General features: G+C 47.5%; 1 protein-coding gene across 1 annotated transcript; it reads left to right on the top strand.

Moving 5' to 3' along the window:
- Nucleotides 1-2,322: 2,322 nt before the first annotated feature.
- LOC104403586 (zinc finger protein 84-like) lies at nt 2,323-14,565 on the top strand. Its single transcript, XM_010011779.1, is given in 5 exon segments — nt 2,323-4,225; nt 11,513-11,678; nt 12,563-12,835; nt 13,180-13,299; nt 14,157-14,565. Coding segments are annotated over 5 exon segments (2,871 nt in total).
- The last annotated feature ends 8,600 nt before the right edge of the window (nt 14,566-23,165 follow it).

Below are 23,165 nucleotides of genomic sequence, written 5' to 3'. Positions count from 1 at the left end.
GCTCTCACTGCACTGGCCACAGACTTCCTTTAGGTCAGCCCAGCAGCGGCTGCAAGACAAGTTGCAGCCAAGTCGCAAACATTGTTGTGCCACTGAGACTGCCGCGGAGGAGAGCAATGCTAGCCTGGGGTTGATGGCCCGCTCAGGTAAGATGCTTTCGGCCAACTGCCCTTCATTAGCCAGCGTAGCCCAAAGAAAAGATGAAGCAACTCCCTGGGATCTGGTTCTGCCCTTGATTAAATCCCTGAGCCCAGGGGGATTGTGGAGCTGGAAGTAGAGGCAGGATTTGGATCTGTAGGGCTTGGATACTTAATAAATAAATAAATAAATAAATAAAAGGAAGAAAATAAGCAGGATTTTCTCCTTTTACCATAATATGAATTCAGGGTTTTGTTGCTTATTGCCAAAATCCAGACGCAATTGAAATGCTGCTGCCAGTGAGGTGTTTTCTGTAAGGGACCGGTATGAGCATCCATGTGAGAGAGGCCGTGGACAGGGCTGCCAGCCCACTGCCCCTTCACCTGCAGCGAAATCTGCTCCCCACTAAGGAGGTTATGACCTCTCTCAATTAAAAATGCACTGTTGAACTTGTATTGAGTCCTCTTTCCAGCCTGGCTGCTGCTGAGGCTTTGGCTGCTGAATTAAAACCTGCTATAGGTGTCACATAGCTGCTCTCCCACCCAGGGAGGAGTCCTGGCCCCCCTCGGAGTCCCCCCTTGCACTAGCAAACATTAAACCCTCTTGCTGCTCCAAGTGGGTGTGTTTTGTCCTTCCTGGCTCAGTATAACTGTGCAGGTAGTTATTTTGGGGGTTTTTTTTTAATTGTTGTTTTTGTTTTCCTGTGTTACCTCTGTACTAGCGGGGAGAATTTAGCTTGGAGAGGCTCACTGTTGTGCCTCAGTAGCTCTTACCTACATCAGTCAGGATCCAGATGGCTTAACTGAAGGGGAAACACAAGCGTCGTGACTAAATGTGAAGTAAATTTCCCCATTATAACTGTCTCCTGAAATAGCTGCTCACTTCATTTACCACTCTGACCTCTGTCCTCTGAGGTGCATGTAACAAACTCTGCAAGCTGTGCTTGGATGTTATACTCCACATCTCCCATTGCTTGTCCCCTGATCCATGGCATCCCACTCCCCAGTTCCCTTACACAGCAGTGGCAGGCTCCCCAGGGACTCATCTTCTCAGCCACAGCTTTCTCAGCCATGCAGACCTCCAGGGACAAGTTCACTGACAGCTTGTGTCCTTGCTGGCAGCCAGGCCCAGAACTGGTGATTTCAGCAGCCTCACCTTCACCCATCAGTGCCATCAGTAAAAGCCTGCCCAGCCATGTATATACACTTGTTGACAGTCATTTCCAGCACCACTGTCTTCCTTCCTTCCCTGCTGCAATTCACAGTCTTGATAGAAGATATTGCTCACATGTCTGTTGGCACTGATTTATTCCTCAATGTAAATGGGGAATAAATGTAAATATATTGAACACAGACCTTGCTGTCAACTGAACCTTATTGAGGAGGACAAAGTCACTTTATCTTTCCATGTTTCACTTCTCCAGCTGTCCCCTGAGGACACCACTGACCTGTCTTCCACTGTGCATGGAGGTCTGCCAGGAAAAAGCAGAACACTTCAGTTTTGCACGTGGTGCCAAGTTAGGTTTTCTTTTAGGTTTGGGGGATTTTGGTTGATGAACAGTCACTCATAAAAAATGTGGATTAATTAATTATTTACTTATAAATCTTCTTGGACAAAGGACAGAAAACTATTCTGAGAGTAAATCACTAGTGCAGCAATAGTAGAGTTGAAACCTTATTGCGGCAGCAAATACATCACAGATGCCATTGCCAGGGGAAATGATCCTGTTCCTAGTCCAGACAAGCCTGTAGCTTCGGAGGTCTCAGTTTCAGCCTCCCATGGAGCAATCAAGGTGCCACCTATTGTGTTTACATAGCGAACACAGAAGGTAGAGAAGAAATAATAACCTAGCAATTTTCCCTTTATTTTTTCAGTCTGGTAATCCAGTTCTTCAGAAATGACAGGGAAGCCTCTCCAGGAGATCAGAGGAGCCAAGAGATGCAGTTACAAACATTGCTTCTGCAAGCTGAGGTGGAAGAAGGCTGAGAAATGAGGAAGACCATATGCTCCTTCTTGGCCCAGAGCTGGTGTTCAGCAGCAGCACCCTTTCCCCTACAGGGAATAAATTGCATCCATTAAAGTACACTTTGATGTGTGTGTCCTGATGGTTTTTGTATCCTCCCATGCAGTCCGTCCCTTAACGCTGTGGCTTTTTGTATTTGACATCTGCTTGGCAGCTCCACCATGCACCACTGGGTGCAGGGCACTGCTTCCATGAAGGACTTGGTTAAGCGTGTGGTGCTAAAGACCCACGAGTGTCAAGAGTGCAGCAAATCCTTCAGCAAGAAGGGGAACCTGAAGAGACACCAGCGGATCCACACGGCAGAGGAGCTCTTTACTTGTGTGGAGTGTGGGAGGCGCTTCACCACCCGGGGCCACCTCATGACCCACCAGAGCATCCACACAGGAGAGAGGCCCTTCTGCTGTGGAGAATGTGGGCGATGCTTCCGTCTGGAGATATGCCTGGCCGCCCACAAGAAGACACACACCAAAGGTGGTCCCTACCTCTGCACCCACTGCGGCAAGAACCTGAGCACAAAGATCTACTTCAATATCCACATGAGGACTCACACGGAGAAGAGGCCGTTTGCCTGCAGTGAGTGTGGGAAGAGCTTCGTGAAGAAGGGCACCCTCACTACCCACAGGGAGATCCACAAGAGGGAGAAGCCCTTCAAATGTCCCGACTGCAGTAGGTGCTTTGGGCAAAGTGCCACACTGCTGGCCCACCAGCAGATACACCTCCGTGGGGGGCCTTTCATTTGTACTGAGTGTGGGAAGAGCTTGAGCACCAAGAAGTATTTCAGTGTGCACCAGAGGAACCATGCTAAGCAAAAGCAAAAGCTGCTTGAGGGATGTATCAACAGCATGTCTCTCAAGGTCATGCAGATTAAAGAGGAGCCTGATTTTGTCTTCAGGTCAGAGGAGAATATGCCAGAGAATATGTCCCATGAAGGAGATGTAGGACAGGGGTGTAGCATACCTAGAATCCCATCTAATCCAAAAAGTCATCCTTGGAAAATCCAGATGAAGGAGGATCTAGAACCACCCACTGATGATACAGCAAACATTACTGCAATAGCCCGCCAGAAACTTTACATCAAGGAAGAGCCACCAGAAAATCTGGATTATGGAAATCTCTTTGATCCAAAAATCCCACTGATGGCTTTACAGGGGAGACAACTTAAAAAGGAAGATGATGCTGATGGGCAGCATGAACAGGAAGTCCCCGCAGCCAGTAACCTGGTGCTCCATGTGAAGGAAGAACCACAGGAAAGCATTGAGTTTGGCATGCACTACGGGCAGAAGCCAAACCTCAATGCTATCCAGAGGATCCAAATTAAAGAGGAACCGAGTGTGGAGGCCAACCACCAGGAGAGCCAGAGCCCAAAGAGGAAGCAGAAGAAAGGCTATTTGTCCACCAAAGAGGGGATGCTGGAGAACCGGGAGAAATCCATGTCCAGAGGTGCCTCAGCAAAAGGAGGTCCCAGTGGTGAACGACTGTTCCCTTGTCCTGAGTGTGGGAAAAGTTTCAACCAGAAATCAAACCTGACCAGACACAGGAAGATCCACACGAGTGAGGGGCAGTACAAGTGCAGTGAGTGCGGGGAGAGCTTCCGCATGAACCGCAAGTTGATCCGCCACCAGCGAGTCCACGTGAGCGAGCCCTTCAAGTGCACGGAGTGTGGGAAGAGCTTCACCCAGCGGTCAAACCTGGTCCGGCATCAGAGGATTCACACCAAGGAGGAGCCCTACCAGTGCCCTGAGTGCAAGAAGACCTTCAACCAGAAGGCCAATCTCTTCCGTCACCAAACTATCCATGTCCGCATGGGGCCTTGCAAGTGCACCAAGTGTGGGAAATGCTTCCCCCATAAGCGCCACCTGATTAAACACCAGCTGCTTCACTCCCGAGGTGGGGCCTACAAGTGTGGGGTCTGTGGGAAGCGCTATCGGCTGAAGAAGTACTTGAGGAGGCATCAGAAGATCCATGCACGGGAAGGAACTGCTCCCTGCTCAAAACAGGGGGAGGCCACAAGGACCAGCAGTGGACCCCACCATGCTGAACAGAGAGCATTGTCCCCCATGAAGAGCAAAGAGGAGAGCTGAGTGGGTGTGGTGCTTGTCCTATGGGAAAGTCCTTTGGGAAAAGGGAGGGATGGAGACAAACTCTGCTTGCCTTATGTGTGCAGTATCTGGGGTTGGGAGGTCAATTTCAGGGTACAGTGGGGACAAGGGGGCAGAGCACTGCTGGCAACTAGTCCTCTGCAGCTCTTATGAGGACAACCCTCAGATCATCATTTGCTCACAGCAGTGGAATGGGGCTGGAAAGTCAAGTCTCCTCAGAGCACTTAGAGATGCAGGGGTAAAAGCTTGGCATCCCTTGTAATGGTATGGTTGTGCCTCTAAAGGATGCCAAAGTTGTGGATGCCAAAATTGTCTTGTGTGGGCAATATCTGTCTGGGAGGACCTGGCAGGATTTATTTTTGTAGATTACGAGAAAGCTGAAGGGAGCCTCATCTAGGCAAGGGTTTAAAGCAAGGGCCAACTCTGATCCACACCTTGATCCTACTGGGCTGATGGAGCCTGGTCAAGCAGGTGTACATATCTGGGGTAAATTATTGCCAGAGCCTGCCAGAGCAGGATTTTAAGCACTGAATCCCCCAAACCAGGCTCCCAGAGTGGCTCAAACCACGTCCATAAAATAAAGTTATGCAAAATTAATGACTGTTTTCCCAAAGCTAGCCCAGAGGCCAGCAGATTGTATTCTGGTTTGTGCCCCCACAATCCCACTGCATGGATGTAAATGAGAATGGCTTTTCTTAGCATCGAGTTTTACATCTCTGACAAGCAGGTGGCTTTGTCACCACAAGTCTCAGAGGCATCAGTGACTTCACCAGCTGGAGCAACACCAGGGCTGGTTCTCAGCCACCTGCTTCCCTACCTGTTAACTGTGAAGCTCTTGGTAGGACATTGACTTTATCAGGCATGATTTAGGGAATTCAAACCAAGCAGCAGAAATAGCTGAAAAAGTCTTCAGTCATTATGGACTAGAGAACTGGAAAATATTTCCCTGTTGGGGTGTTTTCCCTTCCTCTCCTTGGTGTAAAGGGGACTGAGCAGCTGCTCAAAAGCATGTATAGTTCAGCAGTCTTTATTGCTCACTGATGATGATTTTGTATGATTGTTCCCTAGTCAGATGAATCTTTGTGTCTTGAAAGTTCCTGGTGCAGTAGACGTGTGGAGGGAATCCACAATCCCCTGAGCAACTCCCCAAGCTTTCTCTGCAGCACTGCTACGTGGCCACCTGGGCACTGCCAAGCAAAGATGCATATTGAGGTTAGTTGTGTTGCTGTGATACGTAGAGTCCAAGAGGCAAGTGGAAGAGTGTTCCATGGTGAAATAGTAGCTCTGCTTCTCTGGTTTTGTGCAACAAAAGAAGCCCCCTCCCCACACACCACTTCTTTCCCAGGACATGACGCAGACAGCATCCTCTTGGAGGCCCATGAAAGCCATGCAGCATGACTCTGGGCAACTTCCTGCTGTGGTGCTTCAGACCCAAGATACTTGTTATCTGCACTGCCTACTCTGGAGCAGCTTGCCTCTCTAGGCAGGGTAACTGAGGTGTGAAGAGAAGGAAACGAACAGGATAAACTGTTCTTGAGCTTTGCCTTTACCAGCTCCTTGGACACCATTGTGTTGAGGCACTTTGTTGTGGCAACTCAAGCAAAACACTGAGAACAGCTGCCAAACCCCAAAAGCACAGAGTAATGTTGGTGTTTATATTCTCTCAGCCTTTGATATAGTCAGGCCCAAAACATCATTTCAAACAGCAAAGCAAGCTCTGACAGCCTCCGAAGGAGCCTACCTCAGTTGCCTCACCTACAAAGTGTAGCCAAACTGGTTGATATGAAGCTCCCCCTCAAATCCCTCTGACTTGTTAGAGATTCATTTCTGGGACAGAAAAGGCTGATACACAGGTGAAAAGAAACAAGTTTAGGATGTTCTAGAGGAGACTAAGGAACATCCTTGTTAAAAAAATGAGTCTGGGCCATATGGTGGGTAAATACTTCACAGCAGGGCTGGGAAACCATGTTCCTTGGGAAGAATTTGTCTGAGCTAAACTAGCAAAGCAAAACAGCCTTCGTTAGGCTTGCTAAAGGGCAGAGGTACAGCAGAGCCCTTCAGTGGGGAGAAATTAATCACCAGATGGATGTCATTTTCATTAGCATAGTATAGGGCTGTAGAGGCTTTTACCAGGAAGAGAAACTGGTATGAAAGGTTTGCCAATTGTATTACTGTGTCCGTGCACACAGACAGGGCACTGAGGCAATGTCAATAGCTTTCCTGGACATCACTGCATCTTCCCCTGTTGACCATGGCCAGTGTGGGTGTCCTCGCTTCTGGGGACAGTCGGGGCTGGTAGTTTGTAATATCTTCTCAATAAAGAAAATATTTAAAGAAATTTTTTTTTCCTGGTTTCTTACTTTTAAGAAGAAATGTGGTCTTGCACAGTGGGTCAGGTAAGGCTTGTCTTGAGACAATTGCTGTCCTGTTTCTAGCCATGTACGTTGTTCCTGTGGATTTCAGGAGGAATTTGGCTGTGGGACTATTTTTGATCACCTCATTGCCCCATTGACTATCTGTATGTATAATCTCACATCAGTTCTGTCTCTAGTATTCAGCATGGCTTGTCTGGAGGCAAGATGGAGACAGGCTGTGATGGGAGCTCTTGTGAAAGAGTGCTTATTCTATGCTTTGATGGGATGCATGGAGCTGATTGGTGCTCAGCATGTTCTGGTATGGTGGGAATCAGAGGGTCTCTGGAGCCAGAGCCAACATTTGCTCCAACATAAGTACCCTGGGATGTTTACTTGCCTTTTGAGAATGTGATAGTTCCCATGAGAACTTCTTCAAGAATCCCAGGCTGCAGGGAGTCTGGTGTCCCCATAGATGGGGAGCGAGGAGAGGAAAAACACCAGGGTGAAAACTGGGTGAGCAACAGGACAGTCAGTATCACACACTTTTACCCAAGCTTTATCTGTTCACTTTTGACTCTCAGTCTCCATGGGGTGTGAGTATTTACTTATCACCACCACCTTAGCTACCCCTCATCCCATCTAGAGCCAAAGTGGTGCAACCAGGTAGCACCACATGGGTCCAGGATATCAAGCTGAACTGCTTGTAGCCAAGTCACGCTTGGAGCCACTGCCTCTATCTCCTGACCCAAAGCACAGTCTCTACCTTAAAAGTAATTTCTTGTGCTGGAACAAAGCAAAGGTGAGAGATCTCCATCAAAGGATCAAAGCTTCTGACTAGTCCCCAGCTGCAGATACTCTGAACAAGGTCATAGTAAAATCTGTGATCTCCTTTTCTAGGATTAGGTTTAGCCTGGAAACAAGAGCAGCACCTGCAATGGGTAGGTGAGTTGGGCAGTGCTGGCCAGTGTCTCTCTGCTAATTGCAGGAGGTGGTTACAGCCCACTGCTATCCTTTGTAAAAGGACTGCTGTCCCATGGGGAACATTGCAGAGCTCCACTGCTCACTCTTTTTCTCACCCCAAGCTGACTTCTGTCTCTTCTGCTTCTGTCTGGCCTCTTCCCTGTGGAGCTGCTGTTTCACTGTTTCAAGGACACCAACCTCCTCCAGGTCACTGCAAACCAAAGGTAGAAGTAAGAAGCAGAGATCTGGAAATCCTCCTCTACCAAGTCACAAGATTTTCTCCTTTTTCATCATCTGAAAAATAGGATAAGATGCTTTGCAAATAGAGTAAGATACAGACTGTACTCATTTCTACATGTGCACTGGCCTCCAAAAATTAAACAGACTGAACAGTGAGGTTCTGAATGTAAAAGACAACTTCTGCTAGGAGAGTAACAGGGTTTTGAAGTCACGCAAGAATTAGCCATCATTATATTGTGCTGAAGTTCACTTTCCATTAGAAATGCCTGCAAAGCAGAAAACCAGTCCCTGCAGGAGAGCTTGGAACAGCACTGCTGTGAGCTCACTTTGGGGAGAAAGGACTTAGGAAACTAAATCATGTGAACTACAAGCTAAGCAACCCTGAAAACTAGTTATTCCTAGTCACAACTCAAAGTGCCGGCTTAGGATGCAGGCAGAGATTGCTAATACCTTTCTGCTGCACCACTGACTGCAGCGCATCGGGCATATTCAAGGACACACGCTTACTCAGCCAGTATTTCAGGGCCCAAAACTTCCCCGTCAGAGTGGATGGGCAGAGAAGCAGATAAACTCCTCTGACAAAGAAAGTCTTGCTTTGATTAAGTTAATTTATAGTAATTTTAACTAGCTTGGGGTAGGTTGAAAAGCAAAGAGGGGGGAATGTGAAGTATGGAAAAGTGGACTGTAAAGCCTCTGACCAGATGGCAGAAATGAGTTGTGAATCAGATCTAACAATAGGAAGGAGAGATATGGAGCCAGGGAAACACCATGAAAATCTGGGCTTCCCTGGGCTAAATCCAGATCAAATCCTACTTACAGCTTTGCTTGTTTGTATTGACTTACTACCAGTGACTTCAGGCTACATTAAAGCCCCATGTTAGCTGATGCCGCTGATGACTCCATTTGCTGCTTATGGTGGGGTGAATGAGAAATGAGATTGTGGATGTTCCTGCACGTTCCTGGGTTCTTGCTCCTCTCTTCAAAGCACCACCTGCTGTTGTTTTCCTAGGCTGAGCATCCTTGTGCGCAAGAGCTGAAGTGCAGGAAGGAAAGATAAAGCATGACAACTCATTTCCTGAGCATGAGCCCACATGAAGACATTGCTACAAGGTGATCTTTAATTGCAAAAACCCTCTAACCAGCCTCTGCATGCCTGCTTCTGTCCCAGGTTAAGGGGTCAGGTGTGATCAGAAACTAAGGAGCTTGTGATTAATTTCCTGGGATGGACCACCCCAAATCAGGTAGCTTGTACACACACACAAACACACACCCCCACCCCAGCCCTATGAATGTAACTGGAAAGATAGGAAAACAAGTCACAGATCAGCATCCCTTTGCTCACTCTGCAGGCACATCTGCTCTCTCTGAGACTTTTCTCCTCTCCGTAAAGTGGTGCATGGTAGAAATCACACCAGACCATGTAGATGTTCCTTACTGCTTGCCTTTACAGGGGGATAGAGCATGGGAAGCTCCGGTTCCAAGCAGGACCTGCAGAGTTTCAGCCTTTGCTTCCCCAGCCCCTTCCCTGTCTTATGGCCCGAGGAAAGAGGGATGTGCTCAGGGATGACAGTCACACCTAGCCCAGATGGTCTAGGAGTCCAATTCTTGCAGCACTGTGTGACGCTATTTGAGCCCCTTTCTGTCCTCTTTTTCTGGCAGTTTTTGCAAACCTTTGGCATAGGCTTCCTGTGGCTCGGCACTTCAGTCCCACGGAGGAAGGATAAAGCTGGGGGAGAGGCAGTCCTGGATGTCTGCACTCCTGGGGAAGACAGTCTTGGATTACCTTCACTAACAAGACCTTGCCTGCATGAGAAACTCTCAGACAGGTAAACCTTAGTGAAGGTAAGGCAAACAAGGCTGGAGGGAGGTTGTCCCTACAACTGGGACATTCACTGACTGGCTGTCCTTTGCTACACTGACACTGGGAGTCAGCAGAGGAGAAGGGAGGGAGAGAATCTTTGATGCCTGGAAATATTTCTTATCAATAGGAAAGTGTATTCCCAGCAATTTCCATGGGTATTTCCCAGCCTGCATCAAATGCTCCTTGAGTGTACTTGGTTTGCTTTTTATGCTGTACACTGATGTGTTTCACAGGGCTGAATTAACAAGGATGTGCTGTGATTAGTTGTCTGTCACAACTGGACTTCTCTTATCTCCTAAAGACATTAAATACTGGACAAAGTATGTAGCAGAGAAAATAAGTCTACTTTTCATCTTAACATCTCCATGCAAATAATAAGCCCAATCCATCTTTAGCTCAGCATTAAGGAGGCCTCTTTCTACTTACCAAATTGCTTTCAGATGCCAGTGGCTCAGAGCAGCTCAGCCACTAATGCACAGCCTAATATTGCTTAACTCCACTGTGCTTGCTTTTTACAAACGGATTGCCAAGCACCCAGCATGGAAAGTGGCACTGGGCTGTAAAGGCCTGTGGCTACTATCGCATTCAGCATGGTCAGCCAGATGCTGGTTTTGAGGACAGAAAGCATCCTGCTGCCCTTAGCAAGACAATTCCCAGGGTTTAGCCCTAGTCTGCAGGGGGATTTGGAAGAGCAGGCATGTAATTTTATCATTGTACATCTGTGCAGTCTGAATATGCCCTCACTACCCACATGCTTCGGTGTGTAGCTTTGCCAATATGAATGAGGAAGGGGAAGTGAGAGCTTCCCAGGAAAAAAAGAAAAAAAACCCTCAACAAAGATATATGGATAATATAATATGAATATATTATATAATGATATATGAATGATATAATATGAATAATCATAGAATCACTGAATGGTTTGGGTTGGAAGGGACCTTAAAGCTCATACAGTTCGAACCCTCCTGCCATGGGCAGGGACACCTTCCACTAGAGCAAGTTGCTCCAAGCCCCGTCCAACCTGGCCTTGAACACTGCTAGGGATGGGGCAGCCACAGCTTCTCTGGGCAACCAGTTCCAGACTGTCACCTGCTGCAAAGCACCCAGGAACAGGCAGTCCAGCCTCCCCTGCAAGCTGGAGACTTAAAAGGAGACTCAAAATGAGACTCACAGCCACAGGGAGGAAACCATTTTTCTTGGGCTCACTGGTTGGAGACCCCTCCACCATGTAGAGGATGCAGGCCTGGGCTCTGCCACTACCTCACCAAAGGTTCTCTTTCAAGTCACATACTTCAATCACTTCATTTCCCATTTGCAAAGTGTTTTAAGATCCACAGATAAAAGGCCAGGGAAGAGGAGAGTAGGATGGCTTTACTTGTTTGCACTACTCTAAGAGGGGTCAGCCACACAAACAGAGAATGAAAGCAGCCACACAGACAGCTTGGAGCCACGCAGGAAGTCCTCATGCAAAGCAGTTCAGCTGCCTAAAAATAGAAATTAAAAAAGAGAACTAATGTAAACCAAAACCTATTTCCAGCCTGCTGCAGCATGGGCACTGTCTTTCCCTGTAACACCCCCTAGCCACTAAATGTAGGCATCCTCCAAAGCGACTAGGCAAGCAGCATCCCTGTGGAGGACTACAGTTCCCAGGAGCCTGCAGCCCAGGCAGTGCCTGTGTGGGGAATAGGCGCTGTGCAGCCAGGCAGGGGTACGGGCAGGGAGGCAGCACTGGTTGGGGATTCCCCTACCCATGCCAGAGGGGTTTTAGGGCTGCTGTTTCCTACCCCCAAGCCCATTCTCTCTCTGACCCAGTTCCTCTGTCTCTCCTCCCCCCCAGTAGTTTTTACATCACTGACACAGAGTTCCTGTGAGTCAGCACCAGCAGACATGAATGAAGTAGCTGAAGAAGAAGAAGAGCTCAAAGTGGGTAGAAATAAGAAAATCTGGCCAATGACACTTGGATACTTCCAGACCTACGTACTGCTGACGGAGATGGGAGACAGGTCAGTAAACAGCTGAGGATGCCTGGGGCCAGGATGGGATGCTGAGGGAGGAACCCCTCCATGGTGGTTCATGCCCATGGTGCATGTGTCCCACAGCATCCCGGGGCAGCAGTAGGATACCTCTGGGAGTTGGGGTCACCGCTGCAAAGCCAGGGTGTTTGTCAAGGTTGGCCATGATGGAGCAAACCGCCCCAGCTGGGATAAATCTCTTTCCTTGTCTTTCTCAGGATGAATCCTGCCTGAGAGACCTGGCTTGTTCCCCTGGGTGGAGGTGGCTGGTGGAGTCAGAGGTATGTCTGGTCTGGAAGCAGGCAGCTTGGCAAAACACATGGCGAAGGAACAAAAGCACAACACTGTAAGGGGCATCCATCCTCTGTGCAACAAGTGCTTTTGGGAGTGATGGAGGCATGGGTGGGAATGAGTTAATACATCCAGCCTCTGCCTTGCAAGGAGGATCTGTGCCTGCCTGTGCTGTGTGTGTCTGTGTGTGTGTTGGTGCGGGGGGTTATTCCCAGTTAAAGGAGCAGAGCAACAGGTGAGGAGCAGCTTGTGTTCATGTGTTTCTCAGGCAAAACTCAGACAGCAGCCATCACCAGGAAAGACATTCCAGCACAAGGAACAGCAGGAGAGAAAAGTTTGCCTGAAGTCATCTCAGGGCTCGGAAAAGTTGTTCACCACAGAAAGTAAAAGCAACCTCCATCTTCCAGCCTAACTGAAAGGTCCCCAGAGAACATCTCACTCAACACCCATCCTTTCTCTCGGCAAGAAAGAAGAAAAGGTGCTGCAAATCCCTGTGGATGCCTGCTGGGATTCTGGTGCTGGTTCTCCCATGAAGAAAGTCTGTGGCAAATGGGGTTCTTCTTCAGTCTGGACTTTTCATGCAGTTGGGTCAATAATGTGGTGCTGGTGGTGTGGCTGCACCCTTCATGGGTCACATGTGACAACCTGCAAATTGAAGCTGGCATCAAGGCAAAGCTGGACCTCCAGCAATCCAACCGCAGGGCGAGGGGGCAGGAGAAGGAGTTGATTCCTTGCTGTCCTGGACACCAGGATGACATCTGTGTCCATTCAGATGTCTTCCTGGCCACCAGCCCCAGCAGCTTTGCACAGGCTCTGGTGCTTGTCCTGGTGCTGCACAGGGAAATGAGGACATTGGTGTGAGATTCACTTCTGCCTCCAGTCTGTCTGGCTGCAGCTGTGACCCAGATGTTGTTGTTCCCTCACCAAGTTGGATGTGACACAAAATCCCTAGAGAAATAAATGTGCACCTGCTGAGGACGTGAGCCCCATGGGGTTTGCACAGCCAGATGAGCCTTAGACAATGCTTGGGCAGTTCTTTACCACAGATGTGGTATCTCAGTGCTGGGAGTGCAACGTGAGACATCCCAGAGACAAGCAGCTCTTTGCTCATCCTCAACACTTCCCCTTGTGATCCCAGAAGGTCCCTCTGCCAGTGCACTGAAAAAGGCGCAGATGATCTCAGTGACTACTGTTCACACAGGATGCTCCTGGTCCTGGCCCCTGGTCCTGGTCTGGTCATCCTGACTCACGACCCCAGGAATGCTCCAGAAATGGGTCTAGGTGTGCCCCCCACCAAGAAGAAATTACTTCTAGAAGTGCTGTGAGTTGTTCCCTGATGGTTATGACCACCAGCCATAGACACCTCTCTGAAGGAAAAGTGGTGTTGGTTCCTGCTCAGAGAGAGCTCAGCAGGAGGAACCCCCACAGCACCAGTTTCTTGTTATGAGTACTCAGAGATGTGGAGAACCTCCAGCCTGTGCCAGGCAATTCCAGCAATGCCCTTCAATCCCTTCCTAGATTTTACAGTCACTTGGCTTTTGGTTTTACTAGAATTAACCAGGCTTGGCTGGGCTTTTATTTACAATTTTCTTCTTCACATGACCACTTGTTATACTAAAAGTGGTTGGTCTGTTGTTGGGGTTTTTTTCCTGTTGGCCTTGACAATAACACCTGCCTTGGTTTCTTCCCAGGTTTAGACCCCATGAAGGAAAACATAGGCTTTCATCTAAAGAAGAGTAACTCAGACCAGCGCTGGAACTTTCCTGTGTTTGCTGCCTCCTAGCAGCCCTGGCAGGCATGTTAAGCTGGTAGAAACAGCCAGGAGGACTCCCAACAATGCCTGTCCTAGTGAACACCACCCAGGCCCCCACCTCTGAAGAAGTGGGTGATGGAACAGCCAGCCATAATGATGATGGAGCTCTTGGAGGTAGAGGAGTTTCTCAGCTACACTCAAGAGAAGTTGTACACTTGCACGATTTGTGGGGACAGTTTTAAGCACAAGGGCATCCTGGCAACCCACCAGAGATCCCATAAGAAGGAGATAGAGGCTGAAGGCTGTGAGAAGCAGGCTGATGATCACTGGGCTGCAGAGCAGCATGACTAAGAAGGCATCAAAGCTGGAGGGGAGGCCAAATGGAAAGACCATACCAAGCACAGCACACAGAGTTATCTTGAGAGAAAGAAGAAGCCCCATGCCTGCACTAAGTGCAGGAGGAGCTTCAAGATGAACGTAGACCTCACTGAGCACCTCCAGAATCACACAGGGGAGACACTCTTCTCCTGCACTGACTGCAGCAAGAGGTTCATCACCAAAGCACAAGTGAAGGAGCACCAGAGGATCCGCACGGGTGAGCAGCCATACAAGTGCCTAGAGTATGGGAAGAGTTTCACCCTGAAGTTGTAGCTCATTGTGCACCACCAGATCCACACAGGTGAGAAGCCCTACCAGTGCAGCTATTTCCAGAAGAGCTTCATGGATAAGTTGCAACCTGTGGCCCACCTCCAGATCCACATGGGTGGATTTCAGTACACAGCAATCTCAAACCTCAGTCAAAGCTGGCTGACACAATGGGACATTTGGAGGTGACGGAGGAGTATAAATACTTATTATGGCTTCTTTTTATATATAAGAGTCCTCATTTCACGAGGGTTGGGGTTCTTTTGCTAACAAGAGGGCTGAGAAGGTATTTTTTTAAAGCAAGTAAATGAAATCTCTGATTTCACATATATTCATGTGATTCCAAGAGCTAGAGCTTTAACAAAAAAAAAAGCACCAAAACCCTCACCAAATGTAGTAAGGCTTGCCATCATCGACTTCCTGGCAGGAGTAGGAGCAGACCATCATTGATCCCTAGCCTTCCAGCAGCTGATGCCAGCACTGTCTGTCCTGCAGACATGTGGGGCAGTGCGAGGTCTGCTGCCATGGACAAATTGCAGCTAGATGTAAGGGAAGATGCTGTTCTGCTGACAGGCAGGGTACACAACAAAAAGGCCACACACTAGCTGTATAATACACACAGTTTAATAAACAAGCACACTAAAGCCAATAAACACATGAAAGCAAACAAGCACATTAATGCGAATTGGGTATATATCTCTATCTATACAGTAAATAAGTAAAATGAAGCAAATCGGAGAACTATATATATAAAGTACAGAGGAAAATCAGCAATGCACCATACATAGAGAGAACAGAGATCAAGAAGAAATACATCACCAATTACCACTTAATCTTCATCATCCAGGCCCACACATCCAGCTGGGAAGCCCCATTGCAGCTGATGCCAGGAGTCTCAGGTAACTGGGAAAATTCCTGCATGGTGTGTCCACCCATAGGTGAGGCTTTGGATTCAGCTACAAGAGGGTCCTGCTTTTATACCCTTAGAAAAACAACCATCTTTATGCCAGATCTGAGACTGTTTACTCGTGGGGCTGTGCAATTTCTCATAATCTCATTGTTGTGCATGCTGAGAGCATTGGTCAGGCACCCTGGTGTGGCCAACTATGAAGGTCATAGAACACCTGCACACCTATGTTTTCCTGTCTCTTTCTGACTGTCATGATGAACAAAAACATATATACGCTACTGAATACACTTTGGCAAAACCCACACTTTGTTATGTCTCTCAGTCATACGAGGGAATTGACTCTCAGCTAGGTTTCCATCCATTACAGATGCCAAGGCCATAGGACTTGGCGATGGGGACACAAAAGGTGTGTTTAATTGTTCTGCCAAGAAAAGGAAGCATGAGGTTGCTCCCAGTGCTCCACTAACCCAGTTGGAGTTGGGAGTTTGCAGAGGCTGTTCCCACCACGAATGTAGATGAGCCTCCCCACAATCCGGCTTGGAGGCTCTGGTCCTATGAACTGTGTTGTCTCGTAAGACTCCTCTAACCCAGCACCTCAAGGTGCACCTCGAAGGCCACCTGGCCAAGCCAACTTGCTGTTTAGAGTGGTTTTGGACAGAAGAAGGAAGAGCTTTGCTGGGCAATGACAGAAAGTGCTACTTCAGACTTGCCCAGGGGGTTCAGTTGCTTTTGCATGGTGGACATTACTGCCAGAGCTTCAGTGACAGCAAGAAGGAGGTTCACCACCCCCTTCCCAGAGCTAGGTGCTCCCCATGCCCAGAGCAGCACTCTCCACCCTCTTGCTCCCTGCTTTGCCTTTGAGGTTGCACAAAGGTGGCAAAACGCAAAACTGCATCAATACAATGTTGACTTTCAACATTTGGACGTGCCTTTGGAGCACAAGCAGCCCCTCCATTAAAACTAGCCAGTGTGAAATGATCTCCTTCCCTCTGTGCTTTTAGCAGTGCTCACCACTGGTGGATTCAGCATGCACCCCACACTCCATTCCCCAGTGCAGCCCCTGCTGCTCTACGTCCTGGCCATTACATTAATATCCTGCTATTAACAATGGCAAAGAGCTCTAATGCCACAAAGCCATGGCAGGAGCCGAAGGAAGGATCAATGAACCACTGTTAGCTTGCAAAAACTGAGCCAGCTTGTCTTCAAACCCCATGTGGTCACCAGACAAGCCAAATACATAGTTACACAAAATTAAGGACCATTTTCATTTTCTTCTTTTTCCCCTCAGTAGATCTGTTTGATTTTGAATATTTCCTTGTGCGTTTCTGTTATTTTAATAGGCTTTTTCCCCTGCTTTTTTTTTTATTTTGCTGGCATGAAATTCATCAGCCCTAAATAATGTAGACTGATAACAGACTGTGATAATAGTAGACTAAACTATTACATGAAAAGCAGGGAATTAAACCATCCACTGGAAAACAGGCCATGGTAGAAGACTGCTGCTTCCTGCAAGCTTTGTATCCTTTTAAGCTTGCTTTTTTTGTGCAAGATGTTCCTGCTCCAGTAATCTTTGCTCAGCTCTGCCCTACTTCTGCAAGCCAAAGAGACAGTGAGCTGGTGCGCAGGCTCAGCCCTCGCTGAGCAGTTGCCCCAGCCTTGTCCCTTGTTTGGGGATTTTCTCTCAGAAATTAAATGACAGTGAAGAATAAGTTATCCAGGTCCCCTTTTCCAACTGGCCATGATTTCTCTAACTCACATTATGTCTTGCTAATAATCATGCTGCACAACAAACTTGAGCTGGGGATGGTTGGAAAGCAGCTACATACATGACATGCCAAGACTTATGCCCTGATAAGGTGACTCTTTTCCGACAACGGAGATTATGAGTGGTGAGTAGCAGACTGTGTCACTGGAGCATGGATACAAGAAGAAAAGGCTTTGCCTAAGCATCTTTCTAGTAAGACCCAGGAGGACAAACAGTAGAGCATGAGTATGGCCCAGTTGGACCCTTCTTTGGTGAGCAGGAGTTTTGTGTTTTTGAGCTGTGGTTGAGCAGTTTTCCATTGGCTTTCTAGAAAAGTTTGGCTGCTGCAGGGTAAAGGAAGGTGAATTCTTAGTCTAACAAAGTCTCTCACCTGAAAATCTTCCCAAAGTCAAGTAATAATGATAAACAATAACAACAACAACAGTAATAATATTAGTAATAACAACTGCTAATATATCTATTTGTCCCTATCTCAGTGGTTGTGGGTCCACCATACTCTGAGGCTGGCTTTATCTCACCTGAATTTATGTCTCTACAGCACAGATGTAAACATCTGAGCCAGTCATCCCCTATTTAAAATCAAAAAAGAGAAAGAAAGAGATGGAGAAAGTGATTTCTCTGCCCTATTTAGATGTTCGCTCTGGGGTGAGACTCCAGGATTCCTACTGGCTTCATCTTCATGGCTGCAAAGGGGCGCTGGGCTTGGAGTGAGATATCCCTGTTAGTTCATGGTGGTTTTAGCCCACAGGAGCCAATCTGTTCAGGAAAAGAGCAGGGGCTGTAAGGACACAGGCTGTAATGGCCAGCAGCTATTAGACATCATTGGCACACAGAGTCAGCACTGCAGATGCCTCTGATGCAAAACCATCCTAGCCCATAACAATTTGTTTGCTGTTCTACACCGATGAAGCTCTGACTGCAAATGGCCCTGGCTGCGTGCAGCCACCCAAGGGAGTGAGCTGGTGCAGACAGGGATTTGGAAAGGCTGTCATAATCCACACAGAAGGAGATGGTTATTCCCCAGGTACTTTTCATGACTTTGTTTTTATTTATTGGTAGGCAGAAGATAGTCATGCAGGAGACAGAGAAACTAGCGGGAGTTGTGAACACCCCGTGAAATACTAACATACAATCCAATGTTATTTGGTGTTCTTCCCTATGTTTCCTTTTACAAAGCAAAATGAATTACATTTTGCAATTGTCCTTCTTTTTAATGTCATGTCCCAACATACTTCTGTTGTATAGGATCCTTCAGCTATGAGGTTCATCTCTTTCCCCTAGACTTTTTTCTGTATTTCCTCTGATAGTTTGCCTCTATTTTCTAATAAAAAGCTGTATTAAAAAAACCTGCTCTTCAGTGCTGTTCTATTCAAGTCACCCAAAAAAAGATGGAGGTGGGGGAGGTGAGAGTTTTATGATGGAAGCATCCCCCTTTTACCAGGACACCATCATCCTCATCTCGATTCAACCCTTCATCCCATGGCAGGTCTGAAGGGGGGTTGTGTGAGACTGAGATTTTGCTGTAGGAATAAGCAAGAAAGAACTTAACTTTCCAAGTCTCTCTGTAAACCTTTGGAAAAGTACATGCAAACTCCTCACTCATCTTGGTGTAAATCAGTCTGCAAAAATCAGTCACGAACAGAAGCAAAATACAAGTGACTGGTGAGAAATCTTGTCTCCAAGCATCCTGGTTCTCTCCTGCTCAGATCATTGCTGTTTGCTGCAGATCACAGTTTTGCAAACAGGAGCTCATCAATGGGGAATGAGCAGCAGGGCAGGAAGTGAGAATGAGACTTCTTTCATTTGTGTTCACACCTTGCATCATAAGCATCCCAAAACCACTCTTCATGCCAGCCCTGCCATGCTTCCTGGGGCAGGAGAACACCCATTTTTAAGAAGCGGGAAGCAGACATGGTGGAAAAGATACAAACCACTTTAATTTAACAGATCCCCCGGTGCGCTCAGCTAAGATGCTGCTCCCGCTGCGCTCCTGCTCCCTTCCCACCATTTGCCCCAGACCTCAGTCCTGCTCTGTGGTTTTTGATGGCACCTGGGCTACACATTTGGGGACCTCTCTGAGCCAGATGTGTGTCACAGGCCATTCGTTGACATACTGCGATATTCCTTTCCAGTGTCCCTTAGCTATTTTCCAAGCAACTTTCACTGACCAGGTGAGTTTCCGTATCCTCCAGCCTCCATCAATCCCCGTTTCTGTTTGCACCAGAGAGAGAGCAGACTTGCTCCTTCCCTCCTACAGAGGGACATCTGTTATTCAGAACAAAATATTATGTTGCTGTGTTACTTAATCAAGACAAAATTCATAGGCAGCATCTGTGCAGAAGATAAAATGTTTTGGGACAGTTTAGTCCTTTTCTTATCTGAGTCTCTGAGTGATTACGGTTATGTAAAGACTTTTCTTTCAAACACAGAGATGGAGTTTCATAAGCAAGGGACCAAAATAGTGCCAAGTAGCCAACCATCTCCCCTTGATCACACTGGATTAGTACAATTAATCTGTAGGTATTAGTGACCAGGAGGGTTTTGACTGGAAGATAAAATATATATTTATTATTTCATATCTGGTTTCCCCCAAGAGACAGAAAATTCAATCCTGGGCTTTTCTTTTCATCATTACATTTTTGCGAAGAGGGTTGTGGGAATTGGAAAATTACTGAGGGGCTCCTGATGAGAGGGGGGACAGTTAGCAATGGGAGGAATGAGACCTCTGCCCATTTCTTGGTCTTCTGAGAATGATGCAGTTTAGAATTGCCTGATGGATGAGTGCGAACTGGTGTGGGACCTCAGCCGGGACCTGCGGGGGTTGGTGGGAGGGCAGCAAATATCCATCAGTATAACCAGCCCTAAAGGCACATTCAGTACTGCTATTGCTGCCTAAGACTGGAGGAAACCACAGCTCAGAAATATGGAATTATTTTCTTGGGAGAGGAGCAGGAATCCTTATTCTTACGCTCCTGTTCAGCTGCTGTAACAGTATGCCTCATAGAAATACCCCTTTCACTACTATGAACCCTTTGAAGAAAGAGAAGAGCTTTGCTCTGTTCCCAAAGTGAAAGGAAAGTCCCTGACAAGCTTTCTTTCCTTTGGCTTTTGGGGAAGAGGAGCTGAGGGTTTCTCACTTTCCTTGCTGCAAAGCAGCTGCATTTCTCATCAATTTATAAAGACAGACATAAAGGCCTGGTCTGAAGCAGTGCCTGTTTAACCCTGTTACAGATCAACTGGCTTAATCGCTGCCCTTAGAACTCCACCTGTTAAAGGCTAGCATAGATGGATTTAGCTTGTGCAGGTTGGTAAGTGTGCTGACCGTTGGGAATACAACTGATTCTGACTCTGGTTCTTCCCATACCTCCAAGCCCTCACAGACCAGCCAAAAGCAACCAGAATATGCAAAGCAAAGAGCGGAAGAACATCACAAATACATAGTGATCTTTCCTGTGAGGACCTATTTCAAAACTGTCACCTGCTAATTTTATAGATTATTCACCAGTTCTTGTACTAGAAAAGAAAATCTTCACACACTTCCTTAAAGTGAGGGTGATCCTAAATACTGCCTGAACCCACAGCTAGAGCCCCAGCGATGCAAGCTGAGATATTACTTTAAAAAGACCCATGGGCTTTGCCAGTGCTTTTCATTTTTTGAAGATTTATGAAATGAATAAGCAATGTTTTCCCATCCCCTTGCAGGGGAGATAGCTGCAGATTACAGCAGAAAGCAGAGTGTTACATGATCAGCTCGAATAGGAACATGGAAATGAGTGTGTCAGAGCGATTTTCAGCAGCCCCTGCTTATAAATACTAAACTGCCTATCTGGCTCAGAAGGTGAATTGCAGGTCACAACAAAGATAGGAATCAAAAAGCTTTAAGTCGAATTTCCAAAGGACATCTGTTGGAGCTGTTTTTGTTAGGCCAAGCCTGTCGCCTTCAGGGTTTTTTGTTATCAGGGGGATTTTGCAATGGACAGACTAGGTAAGGTTCATGCCACTATCTTCAGGCATTGGCTGTCCTCCCCTCCCTGGCATCCCTTCTATCAGCAGAGCAAAACCCAGTGGTTTCCTAATGCCTGTTTGCAATGCCCACTTAAGACTGAGACAAATTATGCCCCAGACCCCACTGGTCACAGAGGCTGCCCCAGAGGGTGCAACCATCCACGCTATATATAATCACATATAATAGGTGAGTCCCCCCAACTCTATAAACTCTTGGCAGGGGGATACAAACTCCACTCCTATACCCCAGCTATGCACTCCCCTGAAGATGAACTGCTGTGAACTACATTTTGAAGACTTTCTTAGGATTGTTGCCTCACTTGCATTAAAATCTAGGCTGCAACAGCATCTTCAGCCATTGAATTAACAAAGAGCATTAGAGCATTACAGCACTAGAGGTCCAGGACTGCAGCACAACTGACATAGCTGCAAGGGTTAAAAATAATACATATGGATTCAGTGACTAAATACCTTTCTTGTGCCTGCTATTTCCTGCCTGACAGCACCCTCTTCTGGGTGCTCCTTGCTGAATCATAGAATCACAGAATGGTTTGGCTTGGAAAGGACCTTAGAGTTCCACCCTCCTGCCATGGGCAGGGACACCTTCCACTGGACCAGGTTGCTCCGAGCCCTGCTCAACCTGGCCTCGAACACTGCCAGGGATGGGGCAGCCACAGCTTCTCTGGGCAACCTTTGCCAGGGCCTCAGCACCCTCACCCTGCTCAGCTCAGTGTCTGAGCACCAGCGACTAAAGGGCAGAGCCCTCGCAGGGTGAATTTAAGCAGAATGGCATTAGGCAGTCTCGTCTGAGATATTTTTCTCCCTTTAAAGGAGTTTGAAGATTGCTCCTTGACTGATCAAGTGCTAGTCAAAGTTGCAGCACCTGATTATTCAGTAGCCACTAGCTGGCAGTAAAAAATTACTGAGGAGCTCCTGATCAGAGGAGTGGGGGAACGGTTAACAAAGACGGGAATGAGACCTCTGCCCATTTCTTATGTCTTCTGAGAATGATGCAATTGGGAATTGCCTGCTGGATGAGGACAAGCTGGTGTGGGACCTCAGCCAAGACCTGCTGGGGTTGGTGGCAGGGTAGCAAATAGCCCCCGATATAATCAGCCTTTTGACACTGCTATTGCTGCTTAACACTGGAGGAATCCACAGCTCAGAAATATGGAATTATTTACCTGGGAGAGGAGCAGGAATCCTTATTCTCTTGCTTCTGCCGAGTTTCTGTAACAACATGTCTCACAGAGCAACAGACACTGGTAAAACCTGGCAAATTGCACTTTGCGTTGCTGGAGCAGCAGGTAAAATCTGCCCTGTGCTGGTGAGGACTGCCCTCAAGTTTTTAGTTACGTCCTCAGACATGTCCCAGCCTTTTTTGGTTTGTTTGCTTGAAACGCAGGTAAGCAAGCACCTTTCTGCACAGCACATATGTATTCGCCAGGACAAGGACAGTTGTGTTCAGCTGGCTACATCTCATAGCGACATGGGGTGCGAGCTAAGAAGGGGATAAGCAGTTGCCCAGGGACGCTGGGCAGGGCTGGGGCAGCCACAGGTAGCATCCAGCCAGCCAGGCACCAGATTCCACGTCCTCTAACTTGCCCTCTGCAATGGCAGGAGCACCTCGCTTGTGGCTGGCATTGGTCAGTTCTCCACTTGAGCAGATTTAACGTAGTGCAGCTGGTTCCAGGGCTTGTTTGTATTTTAAGTAACAAGGCTTAACTACAAACCTCACACAGTGCTTACCTGCATCCTGGGCTAACACTCCCCTCTGAAAGCGAGACACAATTTGCTGGCTAATTAGTTCCCTGGTGATGGTTTCCCACTCACGGCTGCAAACTGTATCCGTTCTTACATGACAGATATGGCGCTGCTACATTTATTGGTACTGTGTGGGTGCTTAACTACCTTTTTCAAGCACACGTAGCAGCAAGCGCTGGGGAGATGAATGGAGCTGACCTGACTTCCCAGCTAGTGCTCAAAAAGCAGCAGTGGGAAGCAGGAGTGGCTGGCAGGGCCCACATTGGACACTTGCTTGGAAGCAATAAAGGCCTTTGCTGCAGCTCAGAACCCAAGCCATTTCAGGGTCCACTTGGATCATCCAAA

This window comes from Nestor notabilis, unplaced genomic scaffold (genome assembly GCF_000696875.1).
Source record: "Nestor notabilis isolate BGI_N333 unplaced genomic scaffold, ASM69687v1 scaffold24963, whole genome shotgun sequence".
NCBI lineage: Eukaryota > Metazoa > Chordata > Aves > Psittaciformes > Psittacidae > Nestor > Nestor notabilis.
This window is presented reverse-complemented; position numbering and strand designations above follow the sequence as displayed.